Source organism: Cydia amplana, chromosome 22 (genome assembly GCF_948474715.1).
Source record: "Cydia amplana chromosome 22, ilCydAmpl1.1, whole genome shotgun sequence".
NCBI classification, from domain to species: Eukaryota; Metazoa; Arthropoda; class Insecta; order Lepidoptera; family Tortricidae; genus Cydia; species Cydia amplana.
In genome coordinates this window covers 10,053,985-10,077,862 of record NC_086090.1, presented here as the reverse complement: position 1 = coordinate 10,077,862, position 23,878 = coordinate 10,053,985, and the positions used below count along the sequence as shown (strand labels likewise).

At 39.7% G+C, this 23,878-nt stretch overlaps 3 protein-coding genes across 5 annotated transcripts; 1 reads left to right on the top strand and 2 right to left on the bottom strand.

The window, feature by feature from the left end:
• LOC134658306 (uncharacterized) lies at window positions 1–22,788 on the bottom strand. Of its 3 annotated transcripts, none has more exons than XM_063513935.1 (5): window positions 22,525–22,788; window positions 4,339–4,401; window positions 2,855–2,963; window positions 2,088–2,270; window positions 1–379 (listed from the first exon to the last, which is right to left on the bottom strand). In XM_063513935.1, exons 1-5 carry the CDS (start codon window positions 22,747–22,749, stop codon window positions 12–14), a joined length of 948 nt encoding a protein of 315 aa, XP_063370005.1. In that variant the 5' UTR covers window positions 22,750–22,788; the 3' UTR covers window positions 1–11. The 3 variants fall into 3 exon arrangements, with proteins under 3 accessions (XP_063370005.1, XP_063370006.1, XP_063370007.1); XM_063513936.1 differs by having other exon boundaries at window positions 22,534–22,784; XM_063513937.1 differs by lacking the exon at window positions 4,339–4,401 and having other exon boundaries at window positions 22,534–22,784.
• Window positions 13,780–15,337, top strand: LOC134658463 (cytochrome P450 6B5-like). The gene has a single exon (XM_063514144.1). It carries the CDS (start codon window positions 13,805–13,807, stop codon window positions 15,290–15,292), a length of 1,488 nt encoding a protein of 495 aa, XP_063370214.1. The 5' UTR covers window positions 13,780–13,804; the 3' UTR covers window positions 15,293–15,337.
• LOC134658419 (cytochrome P450 6B5-like) lies at window positions 16,956–18,598 on the bottom strand. Its single transcript, XM_063514102.1, has one exon. The coding sequence runs from the start codon at window positions 18,479–18,481 to the stop codon at window positions 16,997–16,999; it is 1,485 nt and encodes a 494-aa protein (XP_063370172.1). The 5' UTR covers window positions 18,482–18,598; the 3' UTR covers window positions 16,956–16,996.
• Window positions 22,789–23,878: the final 1,090 nt, after the last annotated feature.

Here is a 23,878-nt window from a genome sequence, read left to right as displayed (position 1 = left end):
AGAGCTACCAACTAAAAATCAGAATAACGCGGAGCGGCACCAGCGACATCTAGCGCAACAGGTCTGTAGTATTCCTTCATCTCTCCCCACCCGCGCGGCGCCACGTTGAAGTTCGGTCCTGACACCATCGGCAGACGAGGACTCACAGGCGCCGCGTACACATCGTTCAACCTTGTCGGAGCTATAGAAATAGGAACCTCGTGATGCTGCACAATAATCGTTGGTGGTGAGACTGGGAACGGCTCCATTCTAGGCAGGGGGTGCTTCAGCGCAGATTTGGGGTACGTCTTCTGGTTACGGAGACTGGACGGCGGGCGGTAGGCTGTGTCGTGTGTTGGGATCGGCGTTGGTGTGGAGGATAGATTCGTTGTGTTGCGACCTGAAAAACAATATTTATCGCTAGAAAAATGGTCTCACAGCAGTCATAAAATCAAATTTTCGAGTAGTTTTCACAAAATCAGGATGATATATGTTTTTGCGCTGTCAATTAATTTTAAAATCAGCAAAAACGCATTAAAAGGACCTCCTTTTGATTTGTAATTGAAGAGTATGTTTACTTTACCTTTGACTGTTATGTTTTTGAACTTTTATGATTGAACAGATGTATAAATCATTCTTAGACCAAACTAGAAATGGTTGTTGTTTATTTTAAATCTTAATATTACATGGCGCAGTCAAGTATGGATACCGCATGATAATTCCCTTAGGTCGCATGGTCCGATTGACTAGTCCGATCAATCGGAATACGAATATTTTTTTTTCCTGTTGGCTCGATTGATCGGACTATAAGAACTTCTCAAATCCTGTCAGTCCTACTATCGGAGTAATGGGATTTTAAAAGTTCGTCTAGTTCGATCGATCGAACCACGAGTTTGTTTTTTCTTCCTGTTGGATCGATTGATCGGACATAACCGTAGACTTGATATTTTGCTAAGTCCGGATGACACATAGAGGTTATCTAATCTTAACTCATTACTAGATACTGGCATTTGATAAACTTTTCTATATTTTAGTTGATGCGATGTCAGTTCATAATATCAACATCTGATCAATGTCAATTTATTGAACCGGACGGACGGAAGATGGAGGAAATAATAGATCACAACAAAATTGTATTCTTACGCCGTAAAGGTGGTTGCGTACTACTGAATAAAGGGCATCAATACCATAAAAATAAAACGTATAAAAAAGGGCCGTCAGTATGGACATGCTGTAATAAAATAACACAAAAACAGACCTACCGGTCGGACAAACAGGAAAAATAAAAATTGTGTGATCGGATTAAGAGGATTTTTCAAGCTCTCGTGGCTCGATCGATCGAACTAGACGAACTTTTAAAATCCCATTACTCCGATAGTAGGACTGACAGGATTTGAGAAGTTCTTATAGTCTGATCAATCGAGCCAACAGGAAAAAAAAATATTCGTATTCCGATTGATCGGACTAGTCAATCGGACCATGCGACCTAAGGGATATAATTTTTACCTTCCAAGTTATCCCTGGTGGGGAACCTAAGTGAGAACTTTAGAAAATCATTCAAGCAATCATTCAATATAATCAATATATACTTGAAGTTAGCGGAACTTTCCGAAGTGGACAGACAAAGAGGACCTGTAAACATCAGCACAACCGTGACCGTGGGGACGCCGACACGAAGAACACATGATAAAATTGATAAATTCTATGATCTGGCCACGACTTAAACATTAGCTCAATCTTACCTTTGCCCTCATGCACCCACACCCAGTTGTCACCGTTAAGCTATTTGAAAAACTACATTGCATTGTCACCGTTAGGTATTCTAAATGGGTCTCTATTGTTTCCCGAAAAGTTATAAGTCATAATGTGTTGTTTGCCCGCATTTTCGTTAATCATAATTGATTTGGTTTAGAAACGCGTCACTGTTCAGGATTGCCATAAAACAAACCTAACCTTACGTAATCTATCTATAGGATAACCTTGCTAAAATCCTGAAAAGTTAACGGTTTTCGTTTTAGGACTAATGATAATATGACAAACAATACATTATGACTTATAACTTTATGGGAAACAAAGGGACCCCATTCGAAATATCATCTCAATATTACCTCTGCCCTCATGCACCCATTTGACCGACCGCTTTTTCCGGTTGACATACATGCTTTGCCCTCTGCTCATGTGGTTGCTCTGGTCGCTCAGACTCTTCGATATGGCTCTGGCCAGGTCCATCTGCTCTTTGACCGTGGGGTGGACCCCGGGCACGTAGAACGCTGACGAGGCGAAGGTTTTCTCTGAAATTTTAGTGGTGAATGAATACATTATTTTATATTAACGTTTATGGGAAAAGAATATATGATTCCTCATCAATCATCATTATTTCTGGAGTAGGTAATCATTTTTTTGTCTGTATTAATGTAACTTTCAAACCATAGCTCTTGTTGGATAATCGTATCTTCTAATACGAGGTATTTAAAAAATATACTACTGAAGACCTATGTAAGTACAGTCGTCATCAGATATATCGGAGCGGCCAAGGTGTTCAAAAATATCTGAACACGCACTCTAACGTCTTGACAATAGAGGCGTGTTCAGATATTTGTGAACGGCTCGACCACTCCGATATATCTGATGACGACTGTATAACAGTACTACCACCAAGTAACATCATTTTTTTGCAGTTTTTTCTAGTGCAGAATTTTCAGGACTTTAAGTCTTAAGCCTGGAGGCGATGAAGCTTGAATCGCGTATTTTTTTAAATCTTGGCCGTTAAAGGGTTAAGAAGATGTAATACCATCGCCCACACTGTCCATCGGTGAACCTTATTACAAAAGGCATAAGGTTCACCGTTGAACAGTTAACAGCTGTTTGTACTGACCAAACTTCCGATCCTTCTTGATGAGATGTTCCTCAGCATCAGGCGCCGGCGTGAAGATCTTGTTCAGGTCCACCTCTTTGCTCAGCATTGGGGCTTTCTCCAGGTGTTCCTGTAACCAGCACGGAGGCAGAATACATTAATATGTAGTTAACGTTTAAAGACAGGCTGGAGATTAAACCTTGCAATACCCTCTCCATTGGCGTAGATAATCAGAGTTGGGATGAAAAAAAAAATACTAATACATATAATATAATAATGTAAATAAATATCTTATTGGTATAAAAGAAGATTTTAACTATAAAACTCCCGTGAGACTCGAACATACATATTTACAGATGTAGTGCAATTGTTTTCCATCGTATTTTCTCGGAAATGTTCATATTTGTCATGCTAGTTCAGTCAATGTCAGTACTTTTTTGTACCGAGACTGACTGAAATAGCAAGACACGTTCAAGATAAGATAAGATAAGATAAGATTTCTTTATTGTCAAAACTGGTACATAGGTCTTATAAATATCACAAAAGTCCATCAGCTTGCCCATTTCGGGCGTACAATTATAAACTAACCTAGTGCATGCAAAAAACAATAACATAACATCATAAATAACGATTCATTGTCTATGTACATAAAATATTCATTTAAATTTCCGTTCGTAAATTTCCGTGAAAATACGAAGGAAAATAATTATGCACTACAGCTGTAAATTATTTTACTATGTTCGGGAGTAACCAGTTTATAATAATTTTATGTAAAAGGAGATGTCTAAAATTTGCAAGAGTGTGTTCAAAAATTATACATCGTTTAAAATTCTGAACTTCCTCAAATAAATAATATATGCAATGGCGTAACGAAATCATGAATCATGATTGAATGCAACTAAATATCTCTTGAACTTGCACTTGCACAGATAAGAACGACTCTATTAACCTAATCTTAGTAAAACACAAGTAATGATGATTTTCAATACAAAGACGATAAAATTGTGTCAAGTCATGTAACAAAACAAACTCGGATGAACCCTATCCTATAACCATGATAGTTAGAAACTAGTAAATTTAAAAAGGCAATGAGTGCAATGAAAATGACACAGTTTTTTATTAATAACCCTAGCCACAAATTTTAAACATATTCGTATAAAATAAACGGTATTTGTGAAACTGAGATACTGTTGCACTCTTCAGTGCCCTAGAGAACTACAAACCCTAAGTTTGAAGCTAAATATAAACTATGTAACAGCATGAAAATGAGAAGAAACTGAATGTCCAAAAAACACACATTAAACAATTTAAACATATACTATGGTAGTTTATAGAAATAAAGCCTATTATTTCACACAAAACAAACAAAAACCCCTAACCCATCTAAATGCTTTATTTACACATGTATGTTTAGCATTAAACCGTCTAGCGATGATTCAAACCACAAAACCGAAGTCTAGACTACATCTAGATCTCTCTAGAAGCCTAGATTTGGTTGTTCTTACTAGGTCATGGTCCAGGGAGGGTAAAATGGGGACTGTGTTGCTCCGGGCAAGCTCTCCATCATTCTGTATAAAAACATAGTTCATAAATTACTAGAGATTGGACATATGGTGGCAAATTGATAATAGAGTGCATGTGCGTACTATATGTTGTATGTCGCGAGCGCAAGAGTACCGTTACCGTTACCGTTAAGTGACTGCGCCAGCCAGCAGTTCTGCTGCAAGGACGCAGAAGCGTTGGTCACACAAGAGAGGGAGGGACGGAGAGGCTCATCGAGCTTGCTCAAATGCACGCGCTGGCACGATCCAGGCCGTCGGTCAGAGGCGTATGCTACGGTATGCTAACAACCACCGTCCAGACAAACCTGTTCCGAGCCAGGACATGTATTCGGGCCTACTCGTGTATTCCTCCCATCATCTGCCGCCCCGGCATGGTCAACTGTCCTTCCTGCCCGAGACACCGGCGAGCCAATAATACAGGTGGGGAGTGTGGGGCTGGTGCAGCCGAGGATAGGAGTTGACGGGAGTAGAAGAACCAGACCGAATACCAGCATCGTGCCCAGTGTAAGGGATATAGATAAATACTAGTGTAAATATATAGGTAAGAAGGGATGGTGACTGCGATTAATTTGCTTTCATTGCTCTTAGGTTTTTTGTGAAGCCGATTGTAATTTTCACGTGGGTTGTTCAATCACTGGTCCGTCGTTCTCGTCAGGCTGGGACTTCGGCATTGACAGTTTTCGTGAGTTCGTGATTGACTTTCTTCAAGGACTTTTTCTACTATATGGCTTTCGTATTTTCTTAGTTTTTTTTTTACCCGCCACTGTCCGTTGCCACTTGCGAGAACCAAAACTTTGAGGATGCAGAAGGTATTTTCTACCGTGGCCTTGCTAGTCTGCATACAATATGTTTCTTCTGTAAAGTAGGGGTTTTGTATGACAGCGGGATGATGGCAGCAATGGCGACGCCGCGCTGTGTAAATATTCGAGTTTGCACGGAGATTGTCCTTAGCGTTTCGTGAGCTCGTGATCATCCGGTTTGGTTTCAATCAGTAACATTTATCTCAGTGTGTTGATGCTTGTTCTTTAATATACTGGATATACGTCGTAATAGCGCGCTGTAAATGGCGAAATTACGAAATTTTAACTATACCCACCCATTTTTGCCATTTCACGCGCGATCGTTGTGTTTAATTCCGCTTTCATGTATTATGGGTTGTTCCTAACGGACGACGTTCAGTGGCTCGCTTGTCCTGAAATAATTGTCTCAAGGTTCTTTTCTTCAGATACCCGTGTCTTGCCGTTGTTATTTGACGTCTAGGGGTTGCTAAGATTTTGTGGAGTGGCGCAATGCCGATGTACCTATAGTGTGTGTGTATTAATACAACTAAATACTACAACACTAAGAAATAATCACGCTTATCAATCAACACTGCAAGAAAGCGACAAAACAATAGGCAACACTCGAACACTTGACTCTAGATTAAACACAAAATACAATCACACAAAATGGAATCACCACCAAATATTATTCATACTTATTATGCACTAAACACTGTCAATGGTAGGTATGTTCTCATTTGTTCCGTTCATGTTCATAAATATCCGTATTGTTCATAAATAACCGACTTATGGGTGCGCCAAAACTTAGTACTTAGACTACGACTGGGATTTGTAAGGTGTCATCAGGCTCAGGTCCCGCTTAGAAAAGTGATCATTTATTTCTGTTCTTGTGCTAATCCAGTTTTTCATGTAGCAGTAGAAATAATTTGGGCAATTCCGAAATAACACTTCGATGATTGTTTATGTTTGACCACACTAGGCACAGACACTTTTAGCACAAATAAAAACACAAAGACACTGTCACTTTAATAAACAAATCACTAATTTAAAAGTGTAAGAGATATTATGGGTTCAAAGATTGTACAGAATTAAACAAACATTAGGCTTGGTTGCTTTTGTCCAGGAATGCTAACAAAAAATCTTTTAGTTCATCTCTGCATCTGTGCAATTTAGCGGCCTGTACCTACTTTTTATGGTTATATGGTCAACAGATGCGTTTAAGGGAAGCGTAGTTGTTTTTTTTCTAAACTCGGCCTTTATTTTAAAACTGTGTACTATTGCACCATAGTTTTAAATTGTTTCCCGTAATTCAAAGCCCCCGAGCGATGTCTGAGCACCAGATGGCCAAAGCTATAGGCTGCTTTCTCCTGGTTTTATTGACTTGATATTCTCAGGATCGTAGATAAAAAGAAACTTACGAAAATAACACTCTGAACACTCATAATGTATAGTAAATTAACTATTAAGTATGTTTACCTTAGTACGGTGCGTACTGCATATAAGAGATGCCTATTTGATACATCGCTGGAGAAACTTGGGTTCACCCGTGACCACCTTTGGTGCTGCCCGGGTAATGCCGATACATATATTCACACATATATTCACATTATAGGTGCCAGTAGTTTGAAACATTTGTCTAATCTAATGATTCCGTGTTATTTTCTGCCAGCATCGTCACAAATTCCAAGTTATTGGCCCTTAAATATGTACCTAGTATGTATGTGTGACTAGGCGCAAATGACGCAATTAGGCAATCCTTACGGAACACGGTGCGTATGCGCAAATCATCTCGCATCAGACTCCAAGGGTGATTCGGTGGGGAAGTATGTAGAACGCGAGTGCGGCGATCTTTATTGTAAAACTCAAGTAAAGGGCACTGTTGCCTTAACCCTTACGCAATATTCATGCATGATTATAGTAGGTATATGCAAATTGGAACAATCTCACCGGGGCCACCCGCCAAGTTACGGCACATGTTGTTGCAAATGTCAGCCTGTGTCGCACGCACTGATGATAGATACACACTGCACACACACACGTGGAAAAACACCTATATATATGTAAACACACTGCACAAGTACACACTCGTCAAGATTGATAAAAATCGCGAAAATGAGTAGTTATAAAGCGGCTAGGTCGCGTCAAGGAACATAGACCGTCGCGTCGGCGTGAGTCGGTCAACTCGGTCAGTTGCACATCTGCGCGATCAGGGAATCTATTGTTTCGTCCCGGGGTTTTACAATTTTAAGGGATAAATGGACCCGCACAGATGCGTCCGTCTTCCACGGCGTGTCAAACGAGACTCTGTATAAAAACATAGTTCATAAATTACTAGAGATTGGACATATGGTGGCAAATTGATAATAGAGTGCATGTGCGTACTATATGTTGTATGTCGCGAGCGCAAGAGTGACTAAAAATACGTAATTTAAACTGTAGAATTAGCTTAAATTTATTTGGTTTGTCTTCTGTTAGGTGTTTCATTCTTACAAACCCTTACGATATCGTATTTCACGGCCTGCAACTCAGGTAATATAGGAAAACCGTAGGCGTAAGGGCTCATTTAAGAACTCGCATGCGAGTTTCATTTGATCATTGACATTGCGTCATTTGATCGGTCGGCTGAATTGTTGTAACCTCAATGGTCCGCAATGTAGCTAAAATCGCATGCGAGTTCGCTCGCCGTCTAAATCAGCCCGTAGTCGGGTAGTCACCTGCATTCTGTACAATTCAAGAATATGAAATCGCGCCATTGCACCATCCCACCCCTATAAACCGTTAACCCAGTGTCAAATTGTACTGGTAACCATGCTAACGCCAGTTAACCCCGGGTTAGTGAACGGTGCAAGTTGTGTAAGGCCTCAGTGGCAAGCAAGGGTTGCGATTATACCTTGCATAAAAACGAGTGAATATTGAATAATTATATTTGACTTTTTGTATTTTGTATGAAGGTCGAAAGCTAGCGTATGCATCAAATTTTGGCAATCATCTCAATTGTAGAACTGTCTCTAATTATTTCTAAATTTATTTAGCCGACTCCGACTATGGCAAGTGCAGTTAATTTCAGCGCTTTTATATTATAGCAGGATTTTATATCGATTTTTCTGGCCTTCTCTGCTTTAACCAACTCTTTTCCTTGCATAGCAGCCGCGTAGTTATCATCTATTATATTTAACACTCTATCAATTAATAATTAAAGTTCAAAGTCTAACGCATTTATGATATTTCGTTTGACAGCGTTGGCGCAACTCCAGGGCTTCTTTCGACAACTTACCCAGCATTTATCTCAAAACAACCAGTATATGTATGACCCCCAATTACATGTAGTTATTACTAATTACAAGATAGCAATTAAACTGGTTTTTTTAAGCAATGCTTGAGTGATGGACGAATAAATGGCGCGTGTTGCCAAGCCGCCTGATTTACAAGCAACAACAGCTTTTATTCGCAGAATTCAGGCCAGCGTTCATGGCAGACATCTTGGTAAATAACACGCAGTTATTGGATACTAATAGACGTCAATAAGCGAGAACAAGGCCCCCCCCCCCCCCCGTCTTGTAAAACTGAAGCTCTGCATCTTACGGCCCAATTCGAGTTTTAGTTATTAGATCTGATATGATACTGACGTTTTTGGTTGAAGATAATGTCACTTTTGACACCGACAGATCAGATAACGGTCTTCCGGTTCGAGCGCCATCTTGATAGTTAGCCTCGTGATTAATTCCTTTGTTTTTTTGCTCATTAATATTGTAAAGTGTAATACCGATAGCTTATTATACTTACTGTTTTAAACTATTTTAATGTGGTGGTGTGCAGTGAATGGAGAATTTATCTTGAAGCGCGTTTAACCATTTTGGAGTCAACGGCCGGTAATCCACGTGCTTCTTGTAAAGTCCGCTATCGCTTTACAAGAGGAGCGAATAAAATTACCGTACACTGTCTTGTACTAACCGTACAATTTCATTCGTATTACCTTGCTCCTATGATCTTGATACTGGCGAAATAGCCCCACTGGGCTGAAGCCATAATTTAAAAGATTGAATGAATATAATCAGATAACGCCAATTGACGTCTATTGTACAAAAACCTCGATCCGCTGAGCTGTTTCCACTAAACCTGCGCGAGGATAGGTAAATGAGGTGTTTCTATTGGTTGACAAACACATCGCTCGCTACGCATCCTCGCATATCTTTGGTGGAAAGGCAGCTTTTTAAGGTTCGCGAGGTGTACGACTCACGGAGTCACTAGCACAGAATAAGTAATAGTATTGTCACTAGTTAGGGCACCGTAACAGGCTAAAATAGAGCTGGTACCTAGTAGTTTTGTATGTAAGCTTCTACCTACTCGCTTTAATACATAATTAAGGGTTGCGTAATAGTACCTAACGTAGATTTTGAAGATGACTCACGCTTGTCCGGGCCGGGGCCGGGCCGGAGCTTCCGGCACTTCGTTTTCTATGGAAAGCACCACGTGGTCACCGAGCAGCCGTGATAGAAAATGATATGTTGGACGCCACGGCCCAGGCCGGGCCCGGTCTAGCGTGAGTCATCCTTTAACCTGCGCGCATCTTAAGTGCTTAATCATATACACGATGCGCACATAACCAGATTTTGTTGTCTTTGCATGAGTTGCGTCTTTACATAAGAACATAGGTAGGTGCCTATAAGTGGCGCGTTTAACAATCAATAATCTAGTGAATATTATATTATATGCATACGTGTTTGTTGTTTTGCACAAATCTCGAACTAGTTGAAGCATCTTCCATCCTCTCTAACACCAGCTCTCTTTTCTTCCGAAGAAACGCTAGGAGTTCACTGATGATGGCTTCCTCTCCTTCATCCATTTATTTACCTACGCTTTAATTTTTTATTAAAAAAATTATAAATACACCGCTTCCGGCAAGACCCGAACTTGCGAACTGAAACACAGGTCCGATCACTCTTGACCTGAGCTACGGAAGCTTGCCAAAAGCCGTGAATCTTTCCATTCCCCTTGTTTTATATCTTTTCATCACACTTGTTTACACTTTCATGCGATTCGTATACGGATATGATGGTCCAGGTGAAAATGACAGTATCTCTTTCGATTGCGTGGTGTTAAAAAGTGAGACTTATTTTATCACGTCGATAAAGCCATCCTTAATACGGCTGCGGACAGTTTACAAGTCCCGTATCCACTTTAAGACGACGAAACTTATAGAATCACCTCTAAGTTTGTCAATGCACTTTTCAATCTTTGCCTCACTGAACGCTAATATAAGTGATATGTATTTCCTCCATACGTTTTAATCGCGACACTTATAAATGGCAACTGTGCGATAATGTAAGATAGAAATATATATTCTCTTGGCTTAAATCTAAGTCATTGGTTCCAAAAAAGCACTCAAGCGAAAGGAAATTAATGTAATGGTTGCCAAAAGATAGTACAAGGCGATATAAGTAATGTTAGCAATCCAAATCATCTTCACCTTGGCAAGCTTCTAGTTCACAGATCACCTCAACTAGGTACAAGATGGCGCATGTAAGTGTAAGGCCTGAGTGGACGCTAGAGTTGGGCGTGCAGCGGGGCGGGGCGTGCGGCGTGCATGTTAAACAAATGCAAACGTATAGGAGCGGCCTTAGTGCACGCTGCTCAAATTACTCCTGCGGACTCAGCACGGTTCCATTTTTATCGACTATCACTATGCCCGTCACTTTCGCACTTACATACTTGTTAGAACGTGACAGGCATGGTGATAAACGATAAAAATGCTACCGTGCTACTAGGGCTGACCCCTACGCCACGCTGCACACCCCGCCGAACGCTCCGCTTCGAGCGTCTACTCAGGTCTTACACTTAAGGCCTGAGTGGACGCTAGAGTTGGTCGTGCAGCGGGGCGGGGCGTGCGGCGTGCATGTTAAACAAATGCAAACTTATAGGAGCGGCCTTTGTGCACGCTGCTCAAATCACTTGTGAGCCCGAAGCCACGCTGCACGCCCCGCCGAACGCTCCGCTTCAAGCGTCCACTCCGGCCTTACACAGGTGACGTATATAGCGGCGGCAACAACGACGCCGCAATTGTAATCCGGCTTCAGTTGACATCCGAACGGCATCTTTCGGCATCTTGCGATCACAGTTAGGCTGCCTCTCCACTGAGGCAGAGATGAGAGAGTGTTTGGGTATCAACTATCAGCCTATAGCATTGGTTATTGTAATCCACATATCTACAACGCTGTATACTTATGTATGCCATGTGTGGCAATGGCAACCCTACGACCTTTAAAAAGCTTAACCTTTGTATAGAGCAGACAAAATCATTCCCGAAAAAAATCCAAGAAGAAGAAAATTCGGCTTGCATCATTATCATTATCAACACCCACACTCTTGTTTGTTGTTAATAATGCGGTGTCTGTTTAGTCTCTGAAGTTATTTAATCAATCCTAGATATTAAAATCATCCCAAAATCTTGGCAAACTCCTAGCTATAAATTATCAAAAATCTAAGACTCGTAGGTATTCCTCAGATGGTTGTCTTGGCGTCTGTAGTATAGGGGTCGCTACCAAACGGTTCGGAGTTCGATGCCCGGATTATTTCTGGCTAGGTCAACACGATCGCTTGAGATTTGGACGCGATGATCTTTTGAATTTTGCGATTTTGCAAGAGTATTTTAAGACTATTCTTAGTGCCAGTTACACCATCCGCACTTGACAGACTGATCAAAATCACCCGGCGCGCCGCGGCGGTTTACTTAAGAAACATTCCATATATGTAAAATGTTTTAACACTTTAACGATGACAAACAGTTTGGTGTGCAACCGACCCTTAAATGTCGTTGTGTGTAAGGTCTTTAATTACCTCTAATGTTACATTAGAGCATTCATTATATGATTTTTCTCATTTTGTCAAAAATTGCAGCAATTACTATTATTAAATTAAAATATCTGTGCTCATCACACATATAAATTCGAACCCGGGCCATCGGCTTCGTAGATGTTGACTACGAAATAACTCGCGTTTTTGTAAGAAAACTGATGTATGGAGTTACTACTCTTTCTTTACTTAAGTATACAGGGTGCTTCCTGTAACAGGAGCAATAAATTAAACTAAAGGCTGTACTCCTCAAACTGACCAACATTTGTTCAGCAACTTTTAATAATTATGAATCCTTCAGACTTCCTCTTTTTCATACAAAATAAATATTGCCTTCAATGTACGCTGACATCAGTGTGTTTGACGTTGCTTGTCACGCTTTAAACATAACAAAATTTGCAATACATTGCGTCTTAGAATAAACTTTAAAGTGTAATAAAAATCAAAACATGAGTTATTTTCAAAAGTTGCTGAACAAATGTTGGTCAGTTTGAGGAGTACAGCCTACAGTTTAATTTATTGCTCCTGTTACAGGAAACACCCTGTATACATATTTCTCTATTCTATCGATCACTACCCACTAGGCTAGACGGGTCGTATTTGTTATAAGTCATAATGGACACAAAAACATTTCGTCACTGACTCACATTGTGAAACTGTTATTGAAATCTTATCTATGACCTTTAGCCTGTTCGTGCCTATTTTGTTTATTAGTTTATTTTTAAGTTATCGCAAGGCGGACTTAATGTCTTTAGACATTAGTTAACTATAAAATTAAGCTACTTAAACAAAATATGTTAATTGTTAAGGTACTTTATAGCATTAAATATAAGAAACTTTAGACCCTGACTTCGTCTGCCTAATACTGTCCAAACATCTTAAACTTTCAAAAAACCGGCCAAGTGCGAGTCGGACTCGCGCACGGAGGGTTCCGCACCAGGTGTAACTGGCATCAACAAAAAATAGAGCAAAACAAGCAAAAAAACGGTCACCCATCCAAGTACTGACCCCGCCCGACGTTGCTAACTTCGGTCAAAAATCACGTTTGTTGTATGGGAGCCCCACTTAAATCTTTATTTCATTCTGTTTTTAGTATTTGTTGTTATAGCGGCAACAGAAATACATCATCTGTGAAAATTTCAACTGTCTAGCTATCACGGTTCGTGAGATACAGCCTGGTGACAGACGGACGGACGGACGGACGGACGGACGGACAGCGGAGTCTTAGTAATAGGGTCCCGTTTTTACCCTTTCTTATTATTTCGGGGATCTCGGAAACAGCTCTAACGATTCCGATGAAATTTACTATATGGGGGTTTTCGGAGGCGAAAAATCGATCGATCTAGGTCTTAATCTCTGGGAAAACGCGCGTTTTTGAGTTTTTATATATTTTCCGAGCAAAGCTCGGTCTCTCAGATATTATAAATTATGACATTAGTTAATAGATTTACTTAATGATTTCATTAAAACGATCTCATATAATTGACTTAACACTTAAATAAGTAGGTAGATATGTGAAACGAAACTAATAGTATCTAAAGACAATTGAAAACATTAGTCAATAATGAACATGACTTAACTCTTCGGAATAAATCGGGCAAACTAAGAAAGCCGGCAATCTAACAAATAGCTTAATTAAAGCCCAAATCCTTCCAGGCATCGTTCAAATTACAGAGAGATAACCTAATCACTTAATGATAAAGGCAAAATAATAAAGTATAAATGGAATTATACGCCAACGCACAATTTAGTACTCGATCGGTTGTTCCGCGGTTACAATGATTCCTATATTAATTCTCGTTATCATCGGTGTCATCTTTATCTATCTAAGAGGCCAATACAATGAAAACTACTGGAGAAAACGTGGCGTAGCTTTCTACGAGAAGAACAAAGTCCTCGGCATTTTCTGGGACTTTCTCACCACCGACAAGGCCTTGTTTGAGGTCCTCAGCGACCTTTACACCAAGTACGAAAACGAGCCAGCTGTTGGAATCGGATCTCTCATGACTCCGAGTCTCTTCGTGATCGACCCGCAAAACGTCCAGCATATAACGCAGACCGACTTCCAATCCTTCAGCCATAGAGGAGTAACTATAAACAAAGGCGATCTGTTAGCTGATAACCTGCTCTTTATGAACGGTCCAAGATGGAAGTTAATGCGACACAAAATGACACCGGTCTTCACTGCGACTAAACTCAAAAACATGTATTATATTATGGATAAAAGTGCGCAGGATTTCGTGGCACATCTAAAGGAGAATCCGGAGAAATTGAAAGGTAACGGGTTTGATACGATGAACGAGTTCTGCAGCGCAGCCATTGCAGCCGCGGTTTTCGGGATCGGTACGGAATCCACATTCAAGTCACCATTCTTAAAGATGGCGAGAGATTCGGTGAGGCTCAACTGGCGAACTAACCTTAGGTTCGCGATCGTCAATACCAGCGAAACGTTATGCAGAATTATAGGTTTAAAGCTGTTTAAAGAGCATGAACCATTATTCATTGGCGCAATAAAACAAGTGTTAAGAGCTAGGGAAAAGGAGAACGTTAAGAAACATGACTTCGCTGATGTATGCGTAAGCCTGCAGAAGGCAGGAACTATGAAAGATAATGAAACGGGTCAGGAACTTGAACCCTCAGACGAGCTCCTCGCCGCCCAAGGATTCTTCTTCTTTATTGCTGGCGTCGAGCCAACCGCCAGTGCCCTGTTTGGAGCGCTCTCTGAGCTGGGCAAAAATCCGGAAATCCTCGAAAAATTGCATAAAGAAATCGACCAAACTTTCGAGAAACACAATGGAATCATCACATACGACGTTATATCCGAGATGAAATACCTTGATCAAGTCTTAAGCGAAGCGTTAAGAATGCATGCGCCTATAGGTTTCCTAGGCAGACAGTGTGTTAGCGATTCAGTGCTTCCTGTTGGGAACATACAAGTGTCCGCAGGCACGAAGATATACATACCAGTTTTCGACATGCATTACAACCCAAAATTCTTCCCTGAGCCTCAGAAGTTTGATCCGGAGAGGTTTTCTGCGGAGAAGAGGACGGGAAGTGAGGTGGCTTACTTGCCGTTCGGGAAGGGAGCGCGGATTTGCATCGGGATGCGATACGCCCGGCTGCAGGTGCTGGCGGGGCTGACGCACCTGCTGCGGCACTACCGCGTGCTGTCCCACCGCGACCCCGCCAAGAGGAAGTACGCTAAGGGACAGTTCCAGTTAAGACAGATCGATACCGACATAGAGCTGATACCTCGAGACAGATAGGCACATCAAGGATAATAACGGACGGTTCATTTTTGAAGTGAATGCTGACATACAATGTAATAAGATCTTACAAGTTGATTTTTTAACCTTCTAAGCTGGGATGTTACGGATATTCGCATCCGGGGAAGATGTTGTGGACTACAAAATAAAATCTGTTGTCATCCAACCCTCGTATTCTTTACACAACAAGAATGATATCTAAATAATGTCATTTACCGTACATTTCCCTCGTACTTGTCCGTACATTTAGCGCGAGCGAGACGCACGATAGCTAAATGGCACCATATACTGTTTACACGAAAACACGCATTTAAAATGAACGAGCCATAATAAACAAAATGTAAGTCGTAGGTGTACGTCAAGTCATAGGTTAAAATCCGGCTAGAAACGCGTATAACGTGATAAACGTGATAACAGTCTGCTAAGTGCAACAGCATATAGATAAGATATTGCAGCATGGTTGCATTTAGTGGTATCAAATGAATAGATACATTATTAAAAAAAGCGGCCAAGTGCGAGTCGGACTCGCCCATGAAGGGTTCCGTATTTAGGCGATTTATGACGTTTTAAAAAAAAACTACTTACTAGATCTCGTTCAAACCAATTTTCGGTGGAAGTTTGCATGGTAATGTACATCATATATTTTTTTTAGTTTTATCATTCCCTTATTTTAGAAGTTACAGGGGGGGGCGCATTTTACCACTTTGGAAGTGTCTCTCGCGCTAACTATTCAGTTTAGAAAAAAATGATGTTAGAAACCTCAATATCATTTTTGAAGACCTACCTATCCATAGACACACATACGTGGTAAACCCATACGGGTTTGATGAAAAAAAAAATTTGAGTTTCAGTTCTAAGTATGGGGAACCCCCAATATTTATAGTTTTTTTTTCTATTTTTGTGTGTAAATCTTAATGCGGTTCACAGAATACGTACATCTACTTACCAAGTTTCAACAGTATAGTTCTTATAGTTTCGGAAAAAAGTGGCTGTGACATACGGACGGACAGACGGACAGACGGACAGACAGACAGACAGACAGACATGACGAATCCATAAGGGTTCCGTCTTTTGCCATTTGGCTACGGAACCCTAAAAAGCATACGATGTACTCGTAGAGTCTGTGCGGAAAGAGAAGAGTCGTGGAATTTATGGAGCCCAATACATTCCACGACTCTTCTCTTTCCGCACAGACTCTATTAAAGTATAGATCTATTCTGCACAAAATAAATAATTATACCTACCACACGAAAGAAATAACTGACTGATAACTGTGATCACAAATGGAACTGTCCACACAGCTTTAACGAGACTTGTGGTGTGTTAACTAGTAGACGATAGGATAATACACAAATTTTATAAATACTTAAAATACAATGAAACATCCATAACAAAGGAAAATGTGTATTGTATAAGATAAGGTAAACGTACTAGTGCTCGACATGCTTAATGCCTAATAGACGACACCCTGCTGTCATCTCTATTGACAATGACTTAAAGTTTTAAGATGACATGTATTGCGACCTCGTCGAGCACCAGCACGTTTAACTTACTACTTATACCTAATTTGAACAGCGTACCTAAATCAATACTTTGCCATAAAGAAAACTTAATGTGGGTGGTGGTAGAGTACACTAATTTCGAGCAATCATTGTTGCACCCATTGTTGCAGATATATTTGTGGCGGTTAGATGTAGCCAAAGGTTACTCTCTAGGGATGAACTCAATATCGTAATCGACCCGTCTCATCTGGAACTGCCCCTTAGCGTACTTTCTTCTTGCGGGGTCACGGTGGGCCAGCACGCGGTATTGCCGCAGCAGGTGCAGCAGACCCGCCAACACCTGGAGCCGCGCGTACCGCATCCCGATGCACACCCGCGCACCCTTCCCGAACGGCAGGTAACCCACTTCACTACTACTCTTATTCTCTGGCGAAAACCTCTCCGGATCAAACTTCTCAGGCTCCGGGAAGTACTTAGGGTCGAAATGCAAGTCGTAAATAGGTATGTACAACTTTGTGCCTTTAGACACCTTGATGTTACCAATTGGGAGCACTGACTCGTTTGTGCATATTCTGTTTATGAAGCCTACTGGCGTCTGTATTCTTAGTGTCTCGCTTATAACTTGATCTAAGTACTTCATCTCAGAGATGACCTCGTAAGTGATTTTGCCGTGTTTTTCGAGAGTTTCATCGATTTCCTTCTGCAGTTTCGTCTGGATTTCTGGGTGCTTTCCAAGCTCGGTGAGCGCGCCAAATAGGGCGCTGGCTGTGGGTTCGACGCCGGCGACGTAGAAGAAGAAACCTTGGGCAGCAAGCAGCTCATCAGTCGGCTCCAACTCCTCGCCCGATTCTAGATCCTTCATAACCCCAGCCTTCCGCAGACTCAAACAGATATCGGTAAAGTAATGCTTCTTAATTTCTTCTCTTTCTGCAGCTCTAAACATTTGTTTCACGACGCCTATGAAGAAAGGTTCCTGCTCTTTAAAGAACTTCAAACCCACGGCTTTGCTTATTGAATCACTTAAATGAGCGACCGTGTATCGAAGGTGAGTGAACCAACTGAGTTCAAAAGCGGCTCTAGCCATCTTCAGAAACGGTGACTCGAAGGAAGAGTCTGTCCCAATTCCGAAGACAGCAGCCGCGATGGCCGCGGAACAGTACTCGTTGGCCCTGTCAAACCCGTTTCCTTTTAACTTCTGTGGATTCTGCTTTAAATGCTCCGCGAAATCTTGCGCAGTTTTGTCCAAAATATGATACATGTTTCGTAATTTAGCCGCAGTGAAAAATGGGGTTAATTTCTGTCGCATCAGCTTCCATCTTGGTCCGTTCATGAAAAGCACGTTGTCTCCTAGAAGATCGCCATCGTTTATTATGGGTCCTCTGTAGCTGAAGGATTGGAAGTCCGTGTGCATGACGTGTTGGACGTTCTGCGGGTCCGTGACGTACAGACTCGGTGTCATTAGCGATCCGATGCCAACGGCCGGTTCGTTTTCGTATTTCTTGTATATTTCACTGAGAATCTCAAACATAGCTTTGTCGGTGGTGAGGAAGTCCCAGAAAATGCCGAAAACTTTGTTTTTGTCGTAGAAAGCGACGCCGCGTTTCCTCCAATAGTTATCATTGTATTTGCCTCTGAGATATAGGAAGGTTAACGCGAAAACAAGGAAAAGTAATATTATTGAGTACATTGTTTACAAAAATAACGAGTCTAGTGATAATTTTATATCAGTGTCCCAGACAAATACCGATCGTCAACTAACTACACGTTTAGATTTCATATAATTTATAGACACAGGAACTTGCGCATATCTAATTAATAATAGTGGGGGAAGTAAGTGCAATGAATATGTATTTATGTCTCACGCGATACCGCTTGGCTATAAATATTTTTTTAAACAAAAATGTATGATTATACTTTCAAATGATATTTTCTGAACAAAGAAAGTATGGGCTAAATTATCCAATTTTATATTTAGTGCAAATCTACACTATAATGCCAAAAAGTAGCAAAAAGTGACATATAATTTTCATTTTTTGTGCAACCATATTTTTTTGGATATAAAGGTATTCCATAAATGAATTCCTCGTCCCCAATTTATACGAAAATGATACCAAACTTGACCTGATAGCTGATAGCTACAGGAAGATAGAAACGAAACTGTTTTGAATGATTCACGGTTAGTTTCACTAGACTTATTGTGATTACCTAAATTACCTTTTTCAGTTTTTCATAACGCTCGAACACACTTAAATCTAACAAACTTTTACACTCCTCACATTCTTAGATTTCATTCACACACTTTTCACTCCGTCCTCACAACAACCTTACACACATACAAGTACACACTCCACACTCCTCATTCTTTCCTAAATAATTCCTATTCTTATGTTTAGTATAAGTAATTGTAAATTTTATTACTGGTAACTCGTGATGATCATGTCCCCCGTGATACAGGCCATGCCTAGAGCGGGGTTCACTGTAACGTGCCTGCTAAACTTTTATTATGAATAAAAATATTGTTATTGTTATTGTATTGTTTTCGAGCTCCCGATATTTCGACGCAGTTACATGCATGTTGTTCACTGGTAACTGAAGATAAAGGTAATCACGGTTCATATCCCGGTCGATATACCTAAGTCTAGTCTAGCTAGAGTTTAAACTGAACCGCAGGAGCCACCTTTCCCCTCGCCCTTTTAGGGGGTTAGTTAATATAGGGGCTAGGGCATCAGTACGAAGTACGATCCAAGGAACAATCGTGCCAAGCAGTACGGCCTGAGATTAGGGATGTCAGTGATGTCACGAATATTCGTATACGAATATTTATTTGCATCATTTTAAACATTCGCATCGATATTCGCATTAAATGTAGCGAATATTTTGCGAAGGCGAATGTGCGTATGTCGTGTCCCGTCTCGTCGGCTCGCGTATGGGCAGGGCGCGCAAACTGTTTTCAATTCAATTCAATTCAATTCAATATTTATTAATAAAATACAATTTTACACGTCATAAATAATTACTATTCTATATTTAAATTACATTACTATATTCACATGTAATAATCAATATTACACTAGGTACATTATTTATTTATAAATTAATATTACGTGCAGCCCTCATGTGCCATTCCTAAATGAAGAATTCATTCAACGAATAGTAGGCAGCAGAGACTAGGTATTTTTTAAGTTTCAGTACGAATGAATTATTGCTATTCGCAGTTTTAATATCTTCAGAGACACGGTTATAGATTTCAAGTACCCTAATGCATTTTGACCAGCCCTAGTAGCACGGTCGCATTTTTATCGTTTGTCACCATGCCTGTCACGTTCTAACAAGTATGTAAGTGCGAAATTGACAGGCATAGTGACAGTCGATAAAAATGGAACCGTGCTGAGCCCGCAGAAGACAGCGTTTTTGAACACTTTATAACATCCCGTTCTAAGGTAACATAATATGATTCATGTACTGTTTTTTCTAATTAGGATTAATAATAACTAGGTACTTACATATGTACCTATTCCCCTAATATTGGTATTCGCACTCGGATTCGCAGTCGCATTCGCGAATGTGATGAATGCGACATTCGTGACATCCCTGCCTGAGATATCAGTGCATATCGCTCAATACATTTCTTCCCTTAATTCTCCTACTATCATGTTTTCATGTTAATTAGTGTGATACGATACGTCGTTCTATAATAATAAATCTTTATTCAGAAAAACATAGTCATACATTTAACATTAGGTAAAGAATATCTTATAAAGTACCTACGGATTTTTAATGACTTCTTTCTACCTGAACTAGGAAAATCCTGTATCTCAGGTAGAGAGATTTAAATTACTCAAAGGCTAAGTTGTGTTCATTTAGGCCAGGGTAATTAGATAAAGATAAAGTTTACATTCTAGAGTTGTGGCTAAACAATGATTATGTGCTTAATATAAAAACAAACCATATAATTCTAAAACTAATTACCTGGCCATAATTGCCAAACAAATAATTTCTATTTATACCTACTTCGGGAAGAAAAATATATAAAAGTAAATATATACATTAAACTCTACATTAAGTAGGTACCCTTACTAGAAACGCCGTAACAACTGCTGGATGGGTGTTCATTTTATATTGGAGGTTTTTTATAGGTACGTTTAGATTTAGATATATAGTGCTAATTTTAATTTATTTGAAGTTTTAGTTTTATTTTAATTTTATTTCACGCTTATTTCAATTCTATAACAAACAAACCGCAAAAAAAATATTATACTAATATCGAAACTCAAGCCAGATATTTGAGTATTATGAAACCACAGCTTATCGAATTAGGAGTTTCCCACAGAGCGAAAGTTTCCATAGCTTTAAGAAAATAGGTTAATCTGTCGGTTCGCAAATAGCCGCCGAACTAAAGTTTTGTGCCAGGTTTTGTGATCATCCCGATTTCCGAGTTTAATATATTGATATTTATTGATCTAAAATTTTACAGCATATTTAACAGCTGAGGGGCGGCAATGCGCTGTAAAATGAAGTAATAAAAAAGCTATAGGTAATACAATTATACGATAAATATGTTTTTTCTCTACTAATATTATTTAATATTTATACTCAAACATAACTAACTTGTCAGTAGAAATAGTATTCATGATGGTTACTTAGAATTTCTATTATTAAAAACTAATCACATCCGTTAGTTAAAAGTGTGTGCGATGCAATACATAGCTAGCATGCATGTGTGTTTAGTAAGATGTAGACTAAATACATATACAAATAATACTTGCAAATATATGTATTAAAATTACCTGGATCGTGGTATTCGTGGTTAAAGTGTAGCGCCTGCCCTAGAAGCACGGTCGCATTTTTATCGTTTATCACCATGCCTGTCACGTTCTAACAAGTATGTAAGTGCGAAAGTGACGGGAATAGTGATAGTCGATAAAAATGGAACCGTGCTGAGCCCGCTGGTGCCATAACTACTGTTAGAAGTTTCAAAGTGTTTTATATAGATATATTTAAGATAATAACTAACTACATACAATATAACGCCTTTAAATACAAAGAGAACCAACCTACTTGTGAACTTAGGTATATTTTGTAAGAGAATCAATAGAGCAAATTCACACAAAATCGCTACAGCATTTTACAGAAATTTGAGATTGAATTATGACTATCAGAATGTATGTATATGAAAAAGGGACCAAGGCATGTTCTGAAAGGCTGTCCAGCGTGTTCTAGAATCGCAGCAGACGTCATAAGTAGGTACCTATAGTACGTACCTATAGGCTTGGAGGATACAACTAAACGGAGTAGCCATTAACAGGCTTTCCCCTCTGTCGAAAATAGGCGGCCAACGGTCATACACAATGTATGGACTGACGTTTATCTGACATGGCTATTTTTACGTTACGCATACATTTGACGTTCCCCTCCCCCGCAAAAATCGGCAGACTGTTTTGTACAGAAAATTACAGATATGGCGTCTCCGTTTGATTATATCCTCCAAGCCTATAGGTATAGACCTAGGTAGTTATGACAACCACTAAGTAACATATCTTGAATAGGTTTATGCAATTTTGTAAATGCTGTCACCATTTACCCGTTGTTCAGTTACCTATCCTTCTATGGAATATATTGGAAATTCTCTTCATTTCTAAAGGCGCTATAGTTAGAAAATATAAAAAAAATCACAATACTTAAATACGGGTCCAACTTCCAACCAAGCTCACACAAAATATCGTAACTTACCCAACTTACAGGGAATAACTTATAACTGAGATTCGTCAGGAACTCTCGTTTCTGAGGATCGTACATGTCAGACGGCTTGAAGCCCCTTTTGGTGACCAGCGCGCTGTTGACGCTGGAACTGCTATTCACGTCGTTATAGCTGTCACGGTGGAGGACCCGGTCGTTCACGGAGTAGAAACTCGACATTTTATTGGAGGAATACTGGTTCTCGCTGATTGTCATCATTTTGCACTTTCACTAAACACTGTCCGAAAGTCTGGGGGCGACTGAGCTAAAAAGAGAGGTGATTAATGTGCGTTTTTTGTGGTGGTGAGTTTATACAACACGGAACCAATGATTTATTTGTTTGTGTGTTGTTTTGTCTACGTATATAAATACTGTATAGCTACTTGACTTCTATTAAACAGAATTCTGGAAGCATGCACATATAAAATGAAGCTTCCGTTAAATTTTGTCTTAAAATATATCTAATATTTAATGTTTGTAACCTTTTTAAAAATGTGAATATAATAGTTAAGTAATTAGTGACTGTGTTTATTTCTATGAGCGTTCATGTTTACGGTATGTTGTCCTTCGCTCGCTTTCGTTATTTTTGGCAGAAGGAAACAATACAATCACAATGTTTCTGCGTTTGTCAGATTTTCACACGACTGCCAAAAACAGGAGTGCAATTTTTACTCTTTTAATCACAAATTGCAAAATGTGTTAGACGCTTTAGTTAACCCAAGATTAATATAGAAAGTAACAATTAATGTTTAAATGTGTAAAATAAACTATTTGCCATTAATTCTGAAAAGGGGGATACGTATAAGTATATTGAAAACTACTTTTCCGAAACGTAAAAGTATTAGGTAGGTACCTATCTACGAATAAAACAAAAGTTCGTCCAATCTCCCAAGGAGTATACAATTAACTAAATAACATTCTAAAATTAACTATTGAATCATTGCACTAGTTACGCATTTAACAGAACAAACAAACAAACAAAAAAACCAAGATGGCGGCCCGTCGTCACTTGTCAAAATCTACCAATTAAAAAACACTTCCTAAGTATTCGACATTTAAAAGCACTGCATTAATTAATATTTTGAATCTAATTACTTTGTATTAAGACCGTTTTTCGCTTGTTTTCGGCGGACGTGTGCACGCGCCGCGAAAATTTCTGACTGACTAAAATAAGTCCTGAAACTCAGTTGCATAATACGTAGAAAAGCTCGGTCGATGCGTGGGAACCATGGTTTAATATTTGCTGGGATAGTTTATTACGTAGGTACACGCAATTAATTGGTGACCCATAGACGGACACCTAATTTTTTTCGCCATTTTGCAAACTACATATTGGATACCTACATCA